We start from the raw sequence: 17,094 nt of genomic DNA, 5'->3' as shown, positions 1-17,094 counted from the left end.
ATATCATTACATCAGTCATAATACATGGTGCATGCATTCAATTAATGATTGTGGATACTTTTACACATATTCAATGTTATGAGGAATATTTTCAAGGCACAAGCGAGGTTATTACTAGTTTCTCTCTTATACTGGCACTTAATGACATTTATAAATTAGAAAAGGAATGTATTAGGTCACTAGAATGATTTATGATTTCTACAGATGGTTTTTAAATTTTATTTATTAAGAAATTTATCTATATAAAGGGAGAAAATTTTGTATATTTCATATTCACAATTTTAAGAGCATTATGATACTTCCCAGCCTACCCTCCATCCCTCCCGCCCTCCTCCCTTTCTTATTTTTGTTTTAATTTTTAATGGCATACTTCCAGTTGACATTAAAATCATATTTAACCCTTCGCTAAATAAAGAATTCAACAAGTGGTAAGTAGAAAAACCGCTGTTCTTCAGGAATTTAGATAAGGCCTACACTCATACGTATTAATTTTTTTGTACTCTGTATATTCGTTACCACAAATGAGGGAAAACAGATGACATTTCTCTTTTTGGGACTGGTTTATTTCATTTAGCATACTGATTTCCAGTTCATCTATTTTGTTGCAAAAGACAGGATTTCATTCTTTTTTATTTTATTCTTTTTCATTCTATTTTTTCATCATATATTTCTTTATTCATCAGTTGTTGGCCATCTGGTTTCGGTGAATTTCCTTTGGGTAAATTTCCAGGAGTGGAATGGCTGGGTCATATGGTAGATCTATTTTCAGATTTCTGAGGAATCTCCATACTGACTTCCATAACGGTTGTACTAGTTTACAATCCCACCTACAGTGTATTGGGGTACCTTTTCCACACATCCTTGCCAGCATTTATTTTTATTTTATTTTTTTTTGGATGATAAACATTCTGACTGGGATGAAGTGAAATCTCATTGCGATTTTCATTTGTATTTCCCTAATGGCTAGTGATCCTGAGCATCTTTTCAGGTAACTGTTGGCTATTTGTATTTCATCCTTTGAAAAATGCCTGTTCATGTTATTAGCACATTTCTTAACTGGATTGTCTGTTTTACTGTAGAGTTTCTTGGGCCCCTTATATATCCTGGGTATCAATCCTTTATCAGATATATGGTTTGTGAATATTTTTCTTCCATTCTGTCAATTGCATCTTTACTTTTTTGAGTGTTTCCTTCATTATGGAGAAAGCTTTTTAGCTTGATATAACCCATTTGACTGTTTTTGCCAATATTGCCTGGGATTCTGGAGTCTTATACAAGAAATCTTTGCCTATATTAATCTCTTGCAGTGTTTCCCCTGCTTTCCTCCAGTAATTTGATGGTTTCAGGTCTTACGTTTAGATCCGTGATCTATTGTGAGTTCCTTTGTTCCACAGGTGGTTTTAAGAATGTCATCAACTGATTTCATTTGAGCATATTCAACTATTTTGTTTAGACTATTTTGTTTAAAATTTAAATACAAATTTCATATATTATCCATGACTTTGCCCATCTTCTAATTTATTTGCACTGTATTCATTACATTATCCTAATGTTTTTTTCAGGTGCTTCTTCTGAGGTCATTCTATTCCCACTTTATTTCTGTACAATTTCTATTTATTTATTTATTTATTGGAAAGGCAGAGTTACAGGGGTGTGGGGGAGAGCTAGAGAGAGAAGTTTAAGTATGCAGACCATCTTCTGCTGCTTTCCCAGGCTCATTACTATGGAGCTGGATCTGAAGTGGGGCAGTCAGGATTTCAACTACCATCCATAAGGGATGCCGCATCATAGATGACAGCTAACCCTCTGCACCACAATGCCAGCCCCTCTGTCATCTTTCTGACACTGTTCTTGTCTGAATTTATGGCTGTTTAAGTATACATGTAAGAAACCTTTCCAAGGATCATTTCCTAGCTATTCTTTCCTCTCATGATTTTGTTTTTGATGTACGTAGGGCACTGACTCCCAATCATATCTATCATTAGCATTAGTATCATTAGCCTATAACATGCAGATCCTGCATTAAGATAACTTAATTCATATATCCCTATCTGACTTCCACTTTCATTTACGTTTCTAGCTTTCTGTCTCTGGTATCTCTCACTAACAAATAAACTTTTTTTAAAATTTTTTAACACTACCCTTACATATAGTCAACCAACTTTAACAATGACCAGTAATGGCCAATTTTGTTTCCTATATTATAAAATAAATACAGGGGAAGTTTTTTTTTAAATATTTATTTTATTTATTTGAAAGGCAGAGATACAAAGAGAGAAGGAGAGACAGGACTTCCATATGCTGGTTCACTCCCCACGTGACCACAATAGCCAGAGCTAGGCCAGCTAAAGCCAAGAGTCAGGAGCCAGGAGCCTTATCTCAGACTCCCATATTGGAGCAGGGGCCCAAGTATTTGAGCCATCTTCTGGTACTTTCCCAGGAACATGAGCAGGGAGCTGAACTGGAAGTGGAGTAGCCAGGGCTTGAACCAGTGCCCATACGGAATGCTGGTGTCACAGACACTGGCTTTACCTCCCATTTTACAATGCCAACTCTAGGGCAAGGTGTTTTTTTTTTTTTTTTAATTAATTTATTTATTTGAAACTCAGAGTTACACAGAGAGAGGAGAGGCACAGAGAGAGGTTTTCCATCTGCTGGTTCACTCCCCAGATGGCCACAACGGCTGGAGCTGCACCAATCCAAAGCCAGGAGACAGAAGCTTCTTCCAGGTCTCCCAAGCGGGTGCAGGGGCCCAAGGACTCACGCCATCTTCTACTGCTTTCCCAGGCCATAGCAGAGAGCTGGATCGGAAAAGAAGCAGCCAGGACTAGAACCGGCGCCCATTTGGGATGCTGGTGCTTCAGGCCAGAGCGTTAACCTGCTGTGCCACAGTACCGGCCCCAAGGTGTTTTAATCTGTAACTATATTAATGTGTACATAAAAGAAAAGATATCTATTAAACATTTTTTATTTGAAAATCAGAATTAGAGAGAGAGGGAGAGACATGCAGAAAGAGAGAGCGAGAAAGAGAGAGAGATCTTCCATATTCCGATTCACTCCCCAGATAGCCGCAATGGCTAGGGCTGGGCCACGCCTAAGCCAGGAGCCAGGAGCTTTTTCCAGGTCTCCCCATGGGTACAAGGGTTCAAGCACTTGGGCTATCCTCTTCTGCTTTCCCCAGGCCATCAGCAGGGAGCTGGATGGGAAGTGGAGTAGCTGGGATGCCAGCACTGCAGGCAGCAGCTTTACTGCTATCCCTCAGTGCCAGTCCCATAAACTCAAAAGTTTAGCAACAGTTCTCTAATATCTATCATTTAATCCCAGCAGGACCTCATTTCACTTCCTCTCACATTCATGACAGCCTCTCTCCTCTATATAGCTTAAAACCGAGTGACCCAACATTTCAGCCTCTCCTTCTTACATATACCCTCAATTCCCCTGCTCTCTCTCTCAGGATGCTAAACTTTGGTGTCAGAACTACAACCAAGGGGCCAGTCCTGTGTTGCAGCAGGTTGAAGCCCTGGCCTGAAGCACCGGCATCCCATATGGGCGCCAGTTCTAGTCCTGGCTACTCCACTTCCAATCCAGCTCTCTGCTGTGGCCTGGGAAAGCAGTAGAAGATGGCCCAGGTCCTTGGCCCCTGCACCCACATGGGAGACCTGGAAGAAGCTCCTGGCTCCTGGCTTTGGATCTGCTCAGCTCAGGCTGTTGCGGCCATCTGGGGAGTGAACCAACGGATGGAAGACCTCTCTCTGGGTCTCTACCTCTCTCTGTAACTCTGTCTTTCAAATAAATAAAATAAATTAAAAAAAAAAAAAAAACTACAACCATGTTTAAATACAGTTGTCAGCCTACTCCATGCCTGCACCTCTGAAGCTGAACTAGGTTGACGAAAAATTCACAACCATATTAACTGGTCCAATATTAAATTTATAACATGGCAATAATAAGTAAATAAATATATAACCTGGTGATGTCTAAATGCTAAACAGCAATCTTGCTTATTTCCTTAATTTATTTCCTTTCCTGCCTTTCTACGTAACTATGTTAAATACTGCTTTCCTCAAATTTCTAGGTATTCAGTCTCAATTGAAGACTTTGCTTCCAACCACACTCAGAAAATCAAAACATTCAGAAGAGAACTTCCACGGCCATTCTTCTAATAGCATCTACACTTCTACACATGACCTCCGATCTCATATTACAGATGGTCATTTATTGGGCTTTTCTCTCCGTGCTACAGTTCCTTTATATTTGCACTACATTCTGTTCCTCTTTGTTGACTCAAAGGCATTGCTCTCCAATCCCCCCTTCTTACCTCCTACCTTCTCTTGCATCATTTTCACTTTTCACTTGAGCCTTTCATTAACACAAAGATGTGTGGTTATTTCTCTCATCCAAAACCAGAACAAAAATACAGCTTCTCTTGACTTACACTGACCTATAGTCACTGCTCCACTGCTCTTTGGTGTAGCCAAATTATACACAAATAGTTTTCTCCATACCTGCTATACGCAGTGTCTTTCCTCCCGTTCTGTCCGTAACACCTTCCAGTAATGCTTGTGGTGTTACTACCCCACTGAAGAACTGCACTTGGTCCAGCAGTATGAGCTGATCCTTTTGAGCTCACCCTCCTCCTTGATACACTGCCTTTACTTGACTTTGGGATGCTGTCCACTTTTATTTCCTCAGTTTCCTTTGCTAGTGCTTTGTCTTCTTTTAGATCTTTCCACTATGGAGTGTCGCAACACGTGGTCTTTGGTCTTTTTCCCCTCTCTCACTTGATGATTTAGATTTAATTATCATCTTTGTACCACTGACACCTGATTTAACCTCTGGCCCAGACTTTTCTACTCTGTATTCCAAGTGGACATCTAGGCCCTTTACACTCACTCAATGTTTCTTTTTTAACATTGTACCTAAAATATACTGCAGCTGTTGACAATTCTGCCCTCCGTGTAGGTGAGGCTAAACATCTTACATTCATCATCTTTTCTCCCTTTTCCTCTCTTACCTCACATTCAGACCTTCTGCAAGCTCTTTTGGCTCACAGGTAATCCACTAGCTATCCATTTCCCTCCATTTCTCACTTTCCCATCCTGGTCCTAGCCATTGCCTCCCACTTGAAATGCTGCGATAGTTCTTAACACAATAGCTTGAACAATTCTTTTCAAACATAATTGGGTCATGTTAATACTTCAGCTTAGAACCCTCTCACAATAGCTTGAAAAATTCCTTTCAAACATAATCGGATCACGTTAATACTTCAACTTAGAACCTTCTCGTAGCTTACAGTTTTACTCGGAATGAAGACAATGAAGGCTTTATAATGCTTCCAAGGCCTTGTGAAAATCCTTGCTTGTTGGTGTCTTTCCCACCTTCTTCAGTGTGCCACAGCAGAACTGTGGTTTGCTCTACTAAGAATACTCTTCCCCAGGATATTGATGTGGTTATCTTCATTTCTTTACGTCTTCACTCAGAGGACACTCTTGCACGCCAGTTCTAAGAAGCCCAACTCTTTATTCTCAGTTTTTAAGAACCCTGATCCTCCTCTATTTTTCCCACAAATCTTAGCATCTTGTAAGTTATACACCGTTTAATTTTTTTATTATGTTTATTCTTCCTGGAGGAGAATGTAAGCTTAACAAGGACAGGGTTTCTGGTTTCTTGTCTGATACATAAGAAGTGGTCAACAAACATGCCTGGCACATAGTAGGTATTCAGTAAATTAGGCAATTTTTTTCTTCTTCTGGCATTATTTCACCCTTACAGAGTCATTAATGAGCTGTTTCCAACAATTAGCATGGATTCTTTCCATCTTAGGGACCTGTTCCTTAGCACATTTTCTCTTGCATTTCTCTTTTCAATCATACACCTTTTTCAGTCCATTTTTTTTCTTTTGATGATTGTGTCTGCTAAGCTGTTTATAGGCTCATAGATTTAATTTTCTCATCTTCAAGTTCCCTTGTTGCCTTTCTCCTTCTTTTGTCCTTCCTAGATATTTCTATTTCTGGATTTGTTTTTTCCATCCCAGTTTTCCAAGACCATTTTCTCTTTAAAAATAGTTTCAGAAATCCCACTTTCCAATGGAGAGGTCTCCCGAGAAAAAAATGGCATGCTGATTTCCTCCCTGTCCTTTCTGTCAATCAAAGAAGCAACCTTGTAAACCATAGTTTGGATAGTCTTTTTACTGAAAATCACACTGAAATGCAGATTCTCCCTAAAATAAAGCTAATCTGAAAAATTACTTAGTGTTAAAAAGTTGTATATAGACACTTGTTTGTTTTAAAAAAATTTTATAAGATTTATTTTATTTGAAAAGCAGAGTTGCAGACATAGAGGGAAAAACAGAATTCTTCCATCCACTGGTTCACTGCCCAAATGGCCATAGTGTCCAGCGCTGGACCAGGCAGAAGTCAGACGCTTAAGACTTCATCTTGGTCTGACATGTGGCTGGCCAAAGCACTGAAGCCATCTTCTGCTGCTTTCCCAAGCACATTAGCAGGAGCTGGATCAGAAGTGGAGCAGCCAGGACTAGAACTGGCACGATGCAGGCATCAAAGGCGGTGGCTTAACCTGCTACACCAAAACACTGACCCCTTTCACAATATTTTTGCCTTCTATTTTAGAAGCCTGTAATAACATTTTTGTAAAGATTTATATTTATGTATTCATGTATTTAGTTTTTTTCTGTGGTGTCCAAATTTTACTGAAGTTAAACAATTTTTTAATCTTTCTCTCTTTAGATATTTAAAATTATTTTATATTCTTTTAACAGGTCATTGCTTTAGTAATGGATATATTCACAGATGTGGATATTTTCAAAGAAATACTGGAGGCATCGACTCGTGGGATATCTATATACATTCTGCTTGATGAGTCCAATTTTAATCATTTTTTAGATATGACTGAAAAACAGGGATGTCAAATACAGCGTCTCAGGGTAAGAATTCTTTTTTTCTTCCATTTTTTTTTTGTGTGCCATTTTTATCTCAGTCAAGGAAGATTACTGCAAAAAGAAAATGTATTTTGATGATTGTTTTGTAATTCTGCTCCTTAAGTTTGAGTTAACTTTGCTTGCCTTTATTTTATTTTATTTTATTTTATTTTATTTTATTTTATTTATTGGGAAACACAGAGGTAGACAGACAGATAGGACTTTCATCTTCTGGTTCACACCCCGCATGTCTGCAATGGCTGAGGCTAAGGCTGAGACAGACCAAAGCCGGGTGCCATGAACTCAATTCAGATCTCCCATGTGTGTGGGCAGGGACCACATGTTTGTGCTGTCACCTGCTGCTTCCCAAGGTATACATTAACAAGATGCTAGAATTGGAAGCAGAACTGGAACTGGAGCTCAGGTACTGTGATGTGTCATATGGGCATCCCAACTGAAATTTTAACCACAAAATCAAATCCCCCCTGCCTACCCATCATTCTTAATGTTCCAGTTTTGCATGCATAAGTTTGAAACCACTGACTCAGGTGATCTTGTGATATAACAATGTTGCTTATTAAAACCAAATGACATAGTATTGATTTTAGTTCTGTTTGACTTTTCAGAAGAAAAATAGATTTTTATTTCAGATATCTTGTCATCAGGATACTGTACTCTAAAAGGATTTTTTTAATAGTGGGATCCTAAGTGACTTATGAAACCATTCTGTATAAATGTAAAATGCTACCCTTTATTTAAATTATGTTAAAATGTATGTTAAGTAATTATTTTCATTGACATATTTGGGATAAATGTTTTTAAATTTTCTTTCACTTAATTTTTTTCAAGTAAAAATGTATTTTTCTATAAGGTTTTGATATTAAGGTTTTATATTATATAAAAGTGTATATTTTTCTTCTCAAAATGCCTCTTTCTATCCATAATTTTTTATGAACTTTATATTTTATGCACTAGAATGTTCGAGTACGGACAGTGAAAGGACAAGATTATCTTTCAAAAACAGGAGCTAAATTCCATGGAAAAATGGAACAGAAATTTTTATTAGTTGACTGCCAGAAAGTAATGTATGGCTCTTACAGGTAAGATCTTTGTGTGTATATTGCCAGTCATTTAAATAACTTATTAGTTATAAATTTTAATATAATTGATTTTTTTCTTTAAACAATTTATTGATTTACTTGAAAGGCAGAATTTCAGAGAGAGTGAGAGCTTCCATCCTCTGGTTCACCTCCCAAAAGGCCACAACGGCCAGGGCTGGGCCAAGCTGAAGTCAGGATCCAGGAACTTCATCCAGGTCTCCAATGTGGATGCAGGGTCCCAAAGAATTTAGCCATGTTTCACTGCTTTCCCAGGTGCGTTAGCAGAGAGCTGGATCAGAAGTGGAGCAGCCAGGACTCAAACTGGTGCCAACATGGGATACTAGCATTGCTGGCAGAAACAACCCACCGTGTCACCATGCCCACCCTCGCTCATTTTGTTTTTTAAGATTTGTTTTATTTGAAAGGCAAAGTTACAGAGAAAAAAGGAGAGAGATAAGCGTATCTGCAGTTTGCTCCTTCACTCCTTAAATGTCTGCAACAGGCAGGACTGGGCCAGGCTAAAGCCAGGAGCCTTGAACTCCATTTGGGTATCCCATGTACTTGAGCCATCATCTGCTGCTTTCCCAGGCACATTAGCAGGGAGCTCTGCTCAGAAGCAGAACTCTAATACCAGATGCTGGCATACCAGACACCAACTTAAACTGCTGTTCCAAAACACCAGCCCCTGTCTCTTTCTTAAAAATATGAAAAAAGAACACTTACACACCGGCCTGGAGCCCTAGGTCTTAGTTAAGGCTCTGAGTTGGAAGAACCTTAAGACATTAAGTAAATCACGTAACTTCCTTCATTTTCGGTTCTTCATCTGGCTTTAGAATATGAAAAGTGCTTGTGCTCCTTATGAAAGCACTACATACTGTGGATTTAATAATAATTACACATAAAAATAAAAGCTTTTTATCACTTTGAAGAACATGTGAAATGAATTTTTCGTATTTTACTTTTATTGAGAATGAATAAACCAGAACAGGCAGCCCAATCCAAGTCAGACTGTTTGAGAGTATAGATACTATCGCCATGCTCCCTAATAACTCCCCACGTCGGTTCTGAATGAGACCCATAGTGAGACCATGTGAATAGCAGATCAAAACACCAGGAGACACCTGTGAGTGAACCGCTAGGCTCATAAGGCAGGGTGGGTTCATTATGAAAGACCGAGCGGGGAATCCAAGAGAGCTACGGATGTACTCCAGACAGTGTGAGGGGAAACCTTTGTCTCTTTTCCTAACACCTAAAAATGTCCATGAGAAAGAGGTGACGCATGGTAATGGATGTCCTTGAGCAAATTACTCAATTTGGTTACACTTTAGTTTGCTCAGCTGCAAAATGAGAATAATCATAGAACCTACCTCATGGCATTGTTATGAGGACTAAATGAGTTAATGCACCCCAAACCCCTAATGTTAGCTATTACTTTAGGCCTCATTTTAACAGTTATTTTCTGTTCACTTCCTCTTTAAGCTAAGGGAGTTTTTTTTTTTTTTCAATAAAATATTGTTTGGCGTTCCAAATGGAAACTTGTTAAGATCTGAAGTTGCAACTAGTGCTTAAAATTAATTAGTCCTTTTAAAGACTAACTTTATGTGTATGTATTGTTCGGAACCTTCTTGATTTTACAGAGTTTTCAATTAATATTTTAGTTAAAATTGAAACTTTAATTGACTTACAGAATGGTGTTTCTTATTTAAGCTCATCATAATTCATGCTTTTTATTTCTGTAACTTTAATTTTCAGATTCTTTTTGGTCATAAATACACCTAAATTAGTTTTGCTGTCACTATGTATTAATAGGTAGAATTTTTTTAATTTTAAAACCTGGAACATAGGCAGGAGGGACAGTAGGGGGAAAGTACCACTATGTTCTTAAATCTGTATATATGAAACTCATGAAGCTTGTATAACTTTCATAAAAATTTTAAAAATCTATTTATTTGAGAGAGAGAAAAGATCACTCTCAATATCTGGTTCAGGGCCAGTGTTGTGGTGTAGTGGATAGGGTCCCCGCCTGCAGTGTGGGCATCCCATGGTGGCGCCGGTTTGGGTCCCGGCTGCTCCACCTCCATGCCACTCTCTGCTATGGTCTGGGAAAGAGTAGAAGATGCCCTCAAGTCCTTGTGCCCCTGCACGCACGTGGGAGACCGGGAGGAGGCTCCTGGCTCCTGGATTCAATTGCTCAGCTCCAGCCATTGCAGCCAGTTGGGGGGTCAATCAACAGATGGAGGACTTCTTCCTTCCTTGCCTCTCCTTCTCTCTCTGTGTAACCCTGACTTTCAAATAAATAAATAAGTCTTTAAAAAAAATATGGTTCACTCCACAAATGCCCTCAACACTAGGCCTGGCAAGGCAGAAGTTGAGAGCGGAGAACTCAATCCAGGTCTTCTATGTCAGTGGCAGGAATGCAATTAACTTTGGCCACCACCCTTACCTCCCAGGGTCTGCATTAGGAGGAAGTTAGAAATGGGAGCTTCTCTCTGTCTCTCTCTCTCTCTGTCTAACTTTGCCTGTCAAAAAAAAAAAATAACAAAAAAAAAAAAAATAAAAAATAAAAGAAATAGGAGCTGGAACCAAGGTATCCAGTGAGGGACTTGAGTGTCCTAACCAGTGAAATAATTCAAGTGCTTTGGTGCTATGCTTTGAGATGACTGCAATTGGTTTACTTTTTTTTTTTTTAAGATTTATTTATTTATTTGAAAGGCAGAGTTACAGAGAGGCAGAGGCAGAGAGAGAGAGAGAGAGAGAGAGAGATGTCCTCCATCCACTGGTTTACTCCCGATATGGCCGCAATTGCTGGAGCTGAGCCGATACAAAGCCAGTAGCCAGGAGCTTCTTCCCAGTCTCCCACATGGGTGCAGGGGCCCAAGGACTTGGGCCATCTTCTACTGCTTTCCCAGGCCATGGCAGAGAGCTGGATCGGAAGTGGAGCAGCTGGGAATAGAACTGTTGCCCATATGGGATACCAGCACTGCAGGTGGCTACACCACAGTGCTGGCCTCTTGAATTACTTTTGATTTATGGAGGAGTGTGGAGGGGGAAACAACAATGACCAAAAAATTTTTTGTAAACTTTTATTTAATGAATATAAATTTCCAAAGTACGGCTTATGGATTACAATGGCTTCCCCCCCATATCGTCTCTCCCCCGCATCCCTCCCCTTTCCCACTCCCTCTCCCCTTCCATTCACATGAGGATTCATTTTCGATTCTCTTTATATACAGAAGATCAGTTTAGCATACATTAAGTAAAGATTTCAACAGTTTGCTCCCACACAAACATAAAGTGAAAAATAATAGATGATTTTTTTTTAAATGATGATGAAATCAGAGCAGACCTATTGTCATGTTTAATCCCAGTGAGAGTCAAGTTGGGAATTGATAATTTCTTTTTTTTTTTTTTTTACAGAAGATCAGTTTAGTATGCATTAAGTAAAGATTTCAACAGTTTGCACCCCCATAGAAACACAAAGTGAAATATACTGTTTGAGTACTCATTATAGCATTAAGTCTCAATGTACAGCACATTAAGGACAGAGATCCTACATGAGGAGTAAGCACACAGTGACTCCTGTTGTTGACTTTACAAATTGACACTCCTGTTTATGGCATCAGTAATCTCCCTATGCACCAGTCATGAGTTTCCAAGGCTATGGAAGCCTTTTGAGTTCACCGACTCTTATCTTGTTTAGACAAGGTCATAGTCAAACTGGAGGTTCTCTCCTCCCTTCAGAGAAAGGTACCTCCTTCTTTGAAGACCTGTTCTTTCCACTGGGATCTCACTCGCAGAGATCTTTTGCCAGAGTGTCTTGGCTTTCCATGCCTGAAATACTCTCATGGGCTTTTCAGCCAGATCGGAATGCCTTTAGGGCTGATTCTGAGGCCAGAGTGCTGTTTAGGACATCACCATTCTATGAGTCTGCTGAGTATCTCGCTTCCCATGTTGGATCACTCTCCCCTTTATTTATTCTATCGGTTAGTGTTAGCAGGTACTAGACTTGTTTATGTGCTCCCTTTGACTCTTAGTCCTTTCATTATGATCAATTGTGAACTGAAATTGATCACTTGGAATAGTGAGATGGCATTGGTACATGCCACCTTGATGGGATTAAATTGGAGTCCCCTTGTATGTTTTTAACTCTACCATTTGGGGCAAGTCAGCTTGAGCATGTCCCAAATTGTACATCTCTTCCCTCTCTTATTCCTACTCTTATGTTTAACAGGGATCACATTTCAGTTAAACTTCAACACTTAAGAATAACTGTGTATTAATTACAAAAATTTTTATCTTTTTATTATCATAAACCAGAAGCTGAAATAATTTATTATTTACAGAAGTGAGTATGGAATTCTCAGGCCATAGATATATTTAAGAATCTTTTTCTGGCAACTGTGTTCTCTGTATTGTTTCAAGTTCTTTTAAAAGATCAGTGGTTGTCAGTCACTTTCAATTTTGTTTTTCTTGGTGAATTATCATGGACCTTTCCTATTTCTACCAATATTCTTTTTTTTTTTAAAGATTTATTTATTTATTTGAAGTCAGAGTTACACAGAGTGAGGAGGTTGGGCAGAAAGAGAGAGAGAGGTCTTCCATCCGATGGTTCACTCCCCAATTGGCTGCAATGGCTGGAGCTACGCCAGTCCGAAGCCAGGAGCTTCTTCCGGGTCTCCCTTGTGGGTGTAGGGGCCCAGCGACTTGAGACATCTTCCAATGCCTTCCCAGGCCAGGAGAGCTGGATTGAATGAGGAGCAGCTGGGACTAGAACCGGTGCCCATATGGGATGCTTCAGGCCAGGGCGTTAACCCACTGCACCACAGCGCCGGCCCCGTATACCAAATTTCTAACGACCTCTAGTACAATAGTTATCAATCTATCTGGGTAAAAATGTATTGCCTTTGTTTAGCTATAGCTTTAGTTCTTCATTTACTAGTTTTGTCATTTTCCTCTTTGTGAAATCGAAAATGCCTTCTCTTTTAATTCAAAATTCTTTGCCATGGGATATCAGTGGGTTCTAAAGTCTCAGAATTCCTAGACAGGCCTGGAATCTGTATTCACTGCACTCACGTATTGTGTGACAACTCCCTCATCATTTTGACGGTTGTATAAGGAAAACACAAAAGGAATTTTGCCATAACATGAAACTACCATTGATGACATCACAAAATAACTCTTTAAACTTTTTAATCAGTGTATCTAAATGATGTTATGAATTTGATAATCTCATCTGAAACCATTACCTGTAAGTCCAGAAGATATTTTGTAAAGTATAGCCCATTATTGGACTAAGATAATGTCATAAACTTTTATTTTTTATATCTTATGATAACTGTAAAAGTTACTTGGAAAAACCAAGTTTCTCTCAAGTTGATTCTTCCCAGGTGCCATTTTTGATAATGCATTAAGATTGTCACATTTGAAAACTGTACTGTGTAGTCAGTGTACTGCCATTGGTTATGTGTTATGGTCTTTACTCCTTAACCAATCAGAAACTCAAGAGTTATTAAGTGCGTGTTTATTCAAGGTGCTAAAATAAGTTATGCAAGTAAATGCAGTTATTTTTATTTTTATTTTTTATTTTTTATTTTTATCTTTTTTTATTTTTTATTTTTTTTTGACAGGCAGAGTGGACAGTGAGAGACAGAGACAGAGAGAAAGGTCTTCCTTTGCCGTTGGTTCACCCTCCAATGGCCGCCGCGGCCGGCGCGCCGCAGCCGGCGCACCGCGCTGATCCGATGGCAGGAGCCAGGAGCCAGGTGCTTTTCCTGGTCTCCCATGGGGTGCAGGGCCCAAGCACCTGGGCCATCCTCCACTGCACTCCCTGGCCACAGCAGAGAGCTGGCCTGGAAGAGGGGCAACCGGGACAGCATCCGGCGCCCCAACCGAGACTAGAACCCGGTGTGCCGGCGCCGCTAGGCGGAGGATTAGCCTAGTGAGCCGCGGCGCCGGCCCAAATGCAGTTATTTTTAAAAATTAAGTATTACTTGATATACAACTCAAAACATCAGTTCTTGTTCTCTGTCTCTAGCTATTCTTGTCCTGACATCCTGAAGCTGTTATCCACTTTTCTTTTCACAAGTTCTAATACTTATTACATTTACTTAAAATTGTGATCAAATGATTATTTCACAATTTAGCATACTCAGATTTTATCTCCTGGCTTTTCATATCATTATTAAGAAGTTATATTTCCTACCCATCCATATCCACTTTTCCTTCTCGTCCTATTCTCCCAATATAATTTTATCACAAGTTTGTGTAAGTGAAAAGTCCAGATTTGCATTTTTGAAACTGTGTCAGAATTCATCTTTGATGAGCCGTAGAGTGATTTATGATGCCTCCTTCTTTATAGTAAAGATAATAGTGGCTATTTTGGCTTTGTTTTTATTCATTGTCTTTGTTTTCTACTTAGTTATTGCTATTTTTTTCTAGTTGACCACACAGATTTGAAGCACATGGATGACTTTCCCAAATGTTCAGTTACCACCAAAAATCTGTGATGTACAATCTGGACTAGCACGTTCTAAAAGAGGGAACACAGATGGGGCCCTAAAATGTCCCAGGTTCCTGGGTGATTTGACTCATTGTTTCCTAAATTCTCCTTTTCATTGTTTCTGTTTCCAAGTTTCAGTTTTTCTCCCAAGTTTCTTAAGTTCACATTAAGCTTAAAATTTCATAGTTCTAGGTGATTTGTGGTTTAACTTGGGATGGACTTTAAGCTCAATCATTTCCCTATGATACCTAATACTTCCCTGCGGGAGATATTACCTTCTAATAAAAATTATTATTAAGAAGGCACAATCATTATTTTCATTCTTTTTGTGTAATCATTGCTTCTTTCTCTAAAGTAGGATTTCTTACCTCTTTTTTATTAATAGGTTTTCTTTAGTTTATTGAGATGTACATTTCGATTGCTGATTTGAGATCTTTCTATTTTTAATGTATAAATGTCCTTCTTAGCAGTGTTTTTATTACATTCTGTAAATCTGGTATGTTATTCATTTTCATTTTTCTCAAAGAATTTTCTTATTTCCTTCATAGTTTCTCCTTTGATCCATTGATTGTTCAAAACAGTGTTTTTAATTTCCATATATCTGTAAATTTTCCAGTTTTCCTTCCTTGTGTTACTGATTTGTGCTTTCAATCCATTTTGATAAGAAAAAATACTTTACATAATTTAGATCATCCTCAATTTGTTAAGATTCTGGTTTTTGTTCCAGATGCACTGGAAAAGAATGTTTATTCTGTATTTGTCGAGTGTTTGGTTGATCTCTATTAATTCCTATTGGTCTATGGTGGTGTTCAAATTACTCATTTTTATTGATTTTCACTTTTAGTGTTTTATCCATTATTGAAAGAAGTATATTGACGTTTCTTACTAATAAGTACTGCTATCAATTTCTGCTTAAACTCTGTCACATTCTTTCTTTGTATATTTAGGAACAATAAGGTTTGGTATAAATATTTATAATTGTGTCTTCTTGGTGAATCAGTCATTTTATCATTATATGTCAGTACTTCAAAGGTATTTGAAAATGGACTTAAATGTTTATTTTAATGCAAAAATGTTGAAATCCATGCAAAGTTCATGAAAATGTATGGTATGAAAAATTTCATGCATTTTAAAACTTTACACCAAAAATCAATTTTATTAAATTTGTTTTTCACAATTTTTTTTTCCTGGTGTTGCACTGCTTTATTTCCTAATCCATGTTTTGTTGAACAGGTTATGCCCTTTGCTAGACGCACACTTGTTGGGATTTCAGAAATGGCACTATGTTCAGCAATGCAGTCCCAATTGTTTTCGCATACACATGTGTTTCTTTTGTTATGGGCCCTTTATAGTGTTGACTTGCACAGACCACACTTGAGTGGAACATTGAAATGACACAGTGCATATTGGTCAAATGACTTCTGTCAGTAAGTGATTTGATTTCTGTTGTCATTATGGAAAATACATAAATTATCCACAAACTTTTTGAAGTACTGTCATAGAATGTTCTTTGTCTTTTGCCCGATATTTTTATAGCACCTATTCTTTTGGGTACCATTTACCAGACACATCTTTTTCCATCCCTTCCTTTCTGCCTTTGTATGTACTTAGATCTAAAGTGAATATCTAGCAAAGAGCAGATACTTGGATCTTGTTTATTATCTATTCAGTGCATAAACATCATTTGATTTGGATAAGTTTAATCTGTTTACCTTTAAAATAATTTCTTTTAGGGAAGGACTTATTATTGGTATTATTTTTGTGTATCTTGTAACTTGTGTGTCCCTCCTTTCATCTCTTATTGCCTTCATTTGTGTTCAGTTGAAATTTTTGGTGATGTGCTTTGATTCCCATCTAATATACTTCTGAATATTCTGTAGATCTGTATCTTTTTTATTACCATTAAAATTAAAGAGCACCTTAAAGTTGTAGTGTTCTCTTTTAAACTAGCAACATCCTAACTTCAGTCATGTATGAGACTATTCCTTTGCAATTCTAGCCCACTTTTTATTGAACAGTGCAATGATTAATTAAATCCTCCAGCATAATTATCTAGGAAAATCCTAATTTCTCCTTCATTTAAGAAAATATTTATTTTATTTGAAAGGTAAAGTTACAGATAGAGGGTGAAAGACAGAGAGAGAGAGAGATCTTCCATCCGCTGGTTCATGCCCCAGATAGCCACAATGGCTAGGGCTGAGCGAGTCGGAAGCCAGACGCCAAAAGCTTCATCTGGGTCTCCCACGTGAGTGCAGGGGCCCAAGCACTTCAGCCACCTCTACCTGCTTTTCCAGGCTCATTAGCAGGGAGCTGTATCAGAAGTAAAGCAGCCGGGACTGGAACTGGCATCCATATGAGATGTATGCAGTGGCTTTACCCACTACACCACAACACCAGCCCCACTCCTTTATTCTTGGAAGACAATTTTGCCATCTATTAATCCTTTCTTATAGCTCTTTAACTGTATAATCTTACTCCCTTCTGCCCAGCAAAGTTTCTGCAGTTAAAGTCACTGCTGATCTTATGGAAGCTCTCTTATATGTGACAAATCACTTTTC

At 38.4% G+C, this 17,094-nt stretch overlaps 1 protein-coding gene across 2 annotated transcripts in view; it reads left to right on the top strand.

The window, feature by feature from the left end:
• FAM83B (family with sequence similarity 83 member B) overlaps positions 1-17,094 on the top strand; it is a 90,263-nt gene that overhangs the window by 63,323 nt on the left and 9,846 nt on the right. For both annotated transcript variants that reach the window (XM_051854627.2, XM_051854628.2), the window contains 2 exons: positions 6,779-6,943; positions 7,913-8,037. In XM_051854627.2, the coding sequence (XP_051710587.2) occupies positions 6,779-6,943; positions 7,913-8,037 (290 nt within the window). The remainder of the gene's footprint in view (positions 1-6,778; positions 6,944-7,912; positions 8,038-17,094) is intronic.

This window comes from Oryctolagus cuniculus, chromosome 5 (assembly GCF_964237555.1).
Source record: "Oryctolagus cuniculus chromosome 5, mOryCun1.1, whole genome shotgun sequence".
Taxonomy (NCBI): Eukaryota; Metazoa; Chordata; class Mammalia; order Lagomorpha; family Leporidae; genus Oryctolagus; species Oryctolagus cuniculus.
This window is presented reverse-complemented; position numbering and strand designations above follow the sequence as displayed.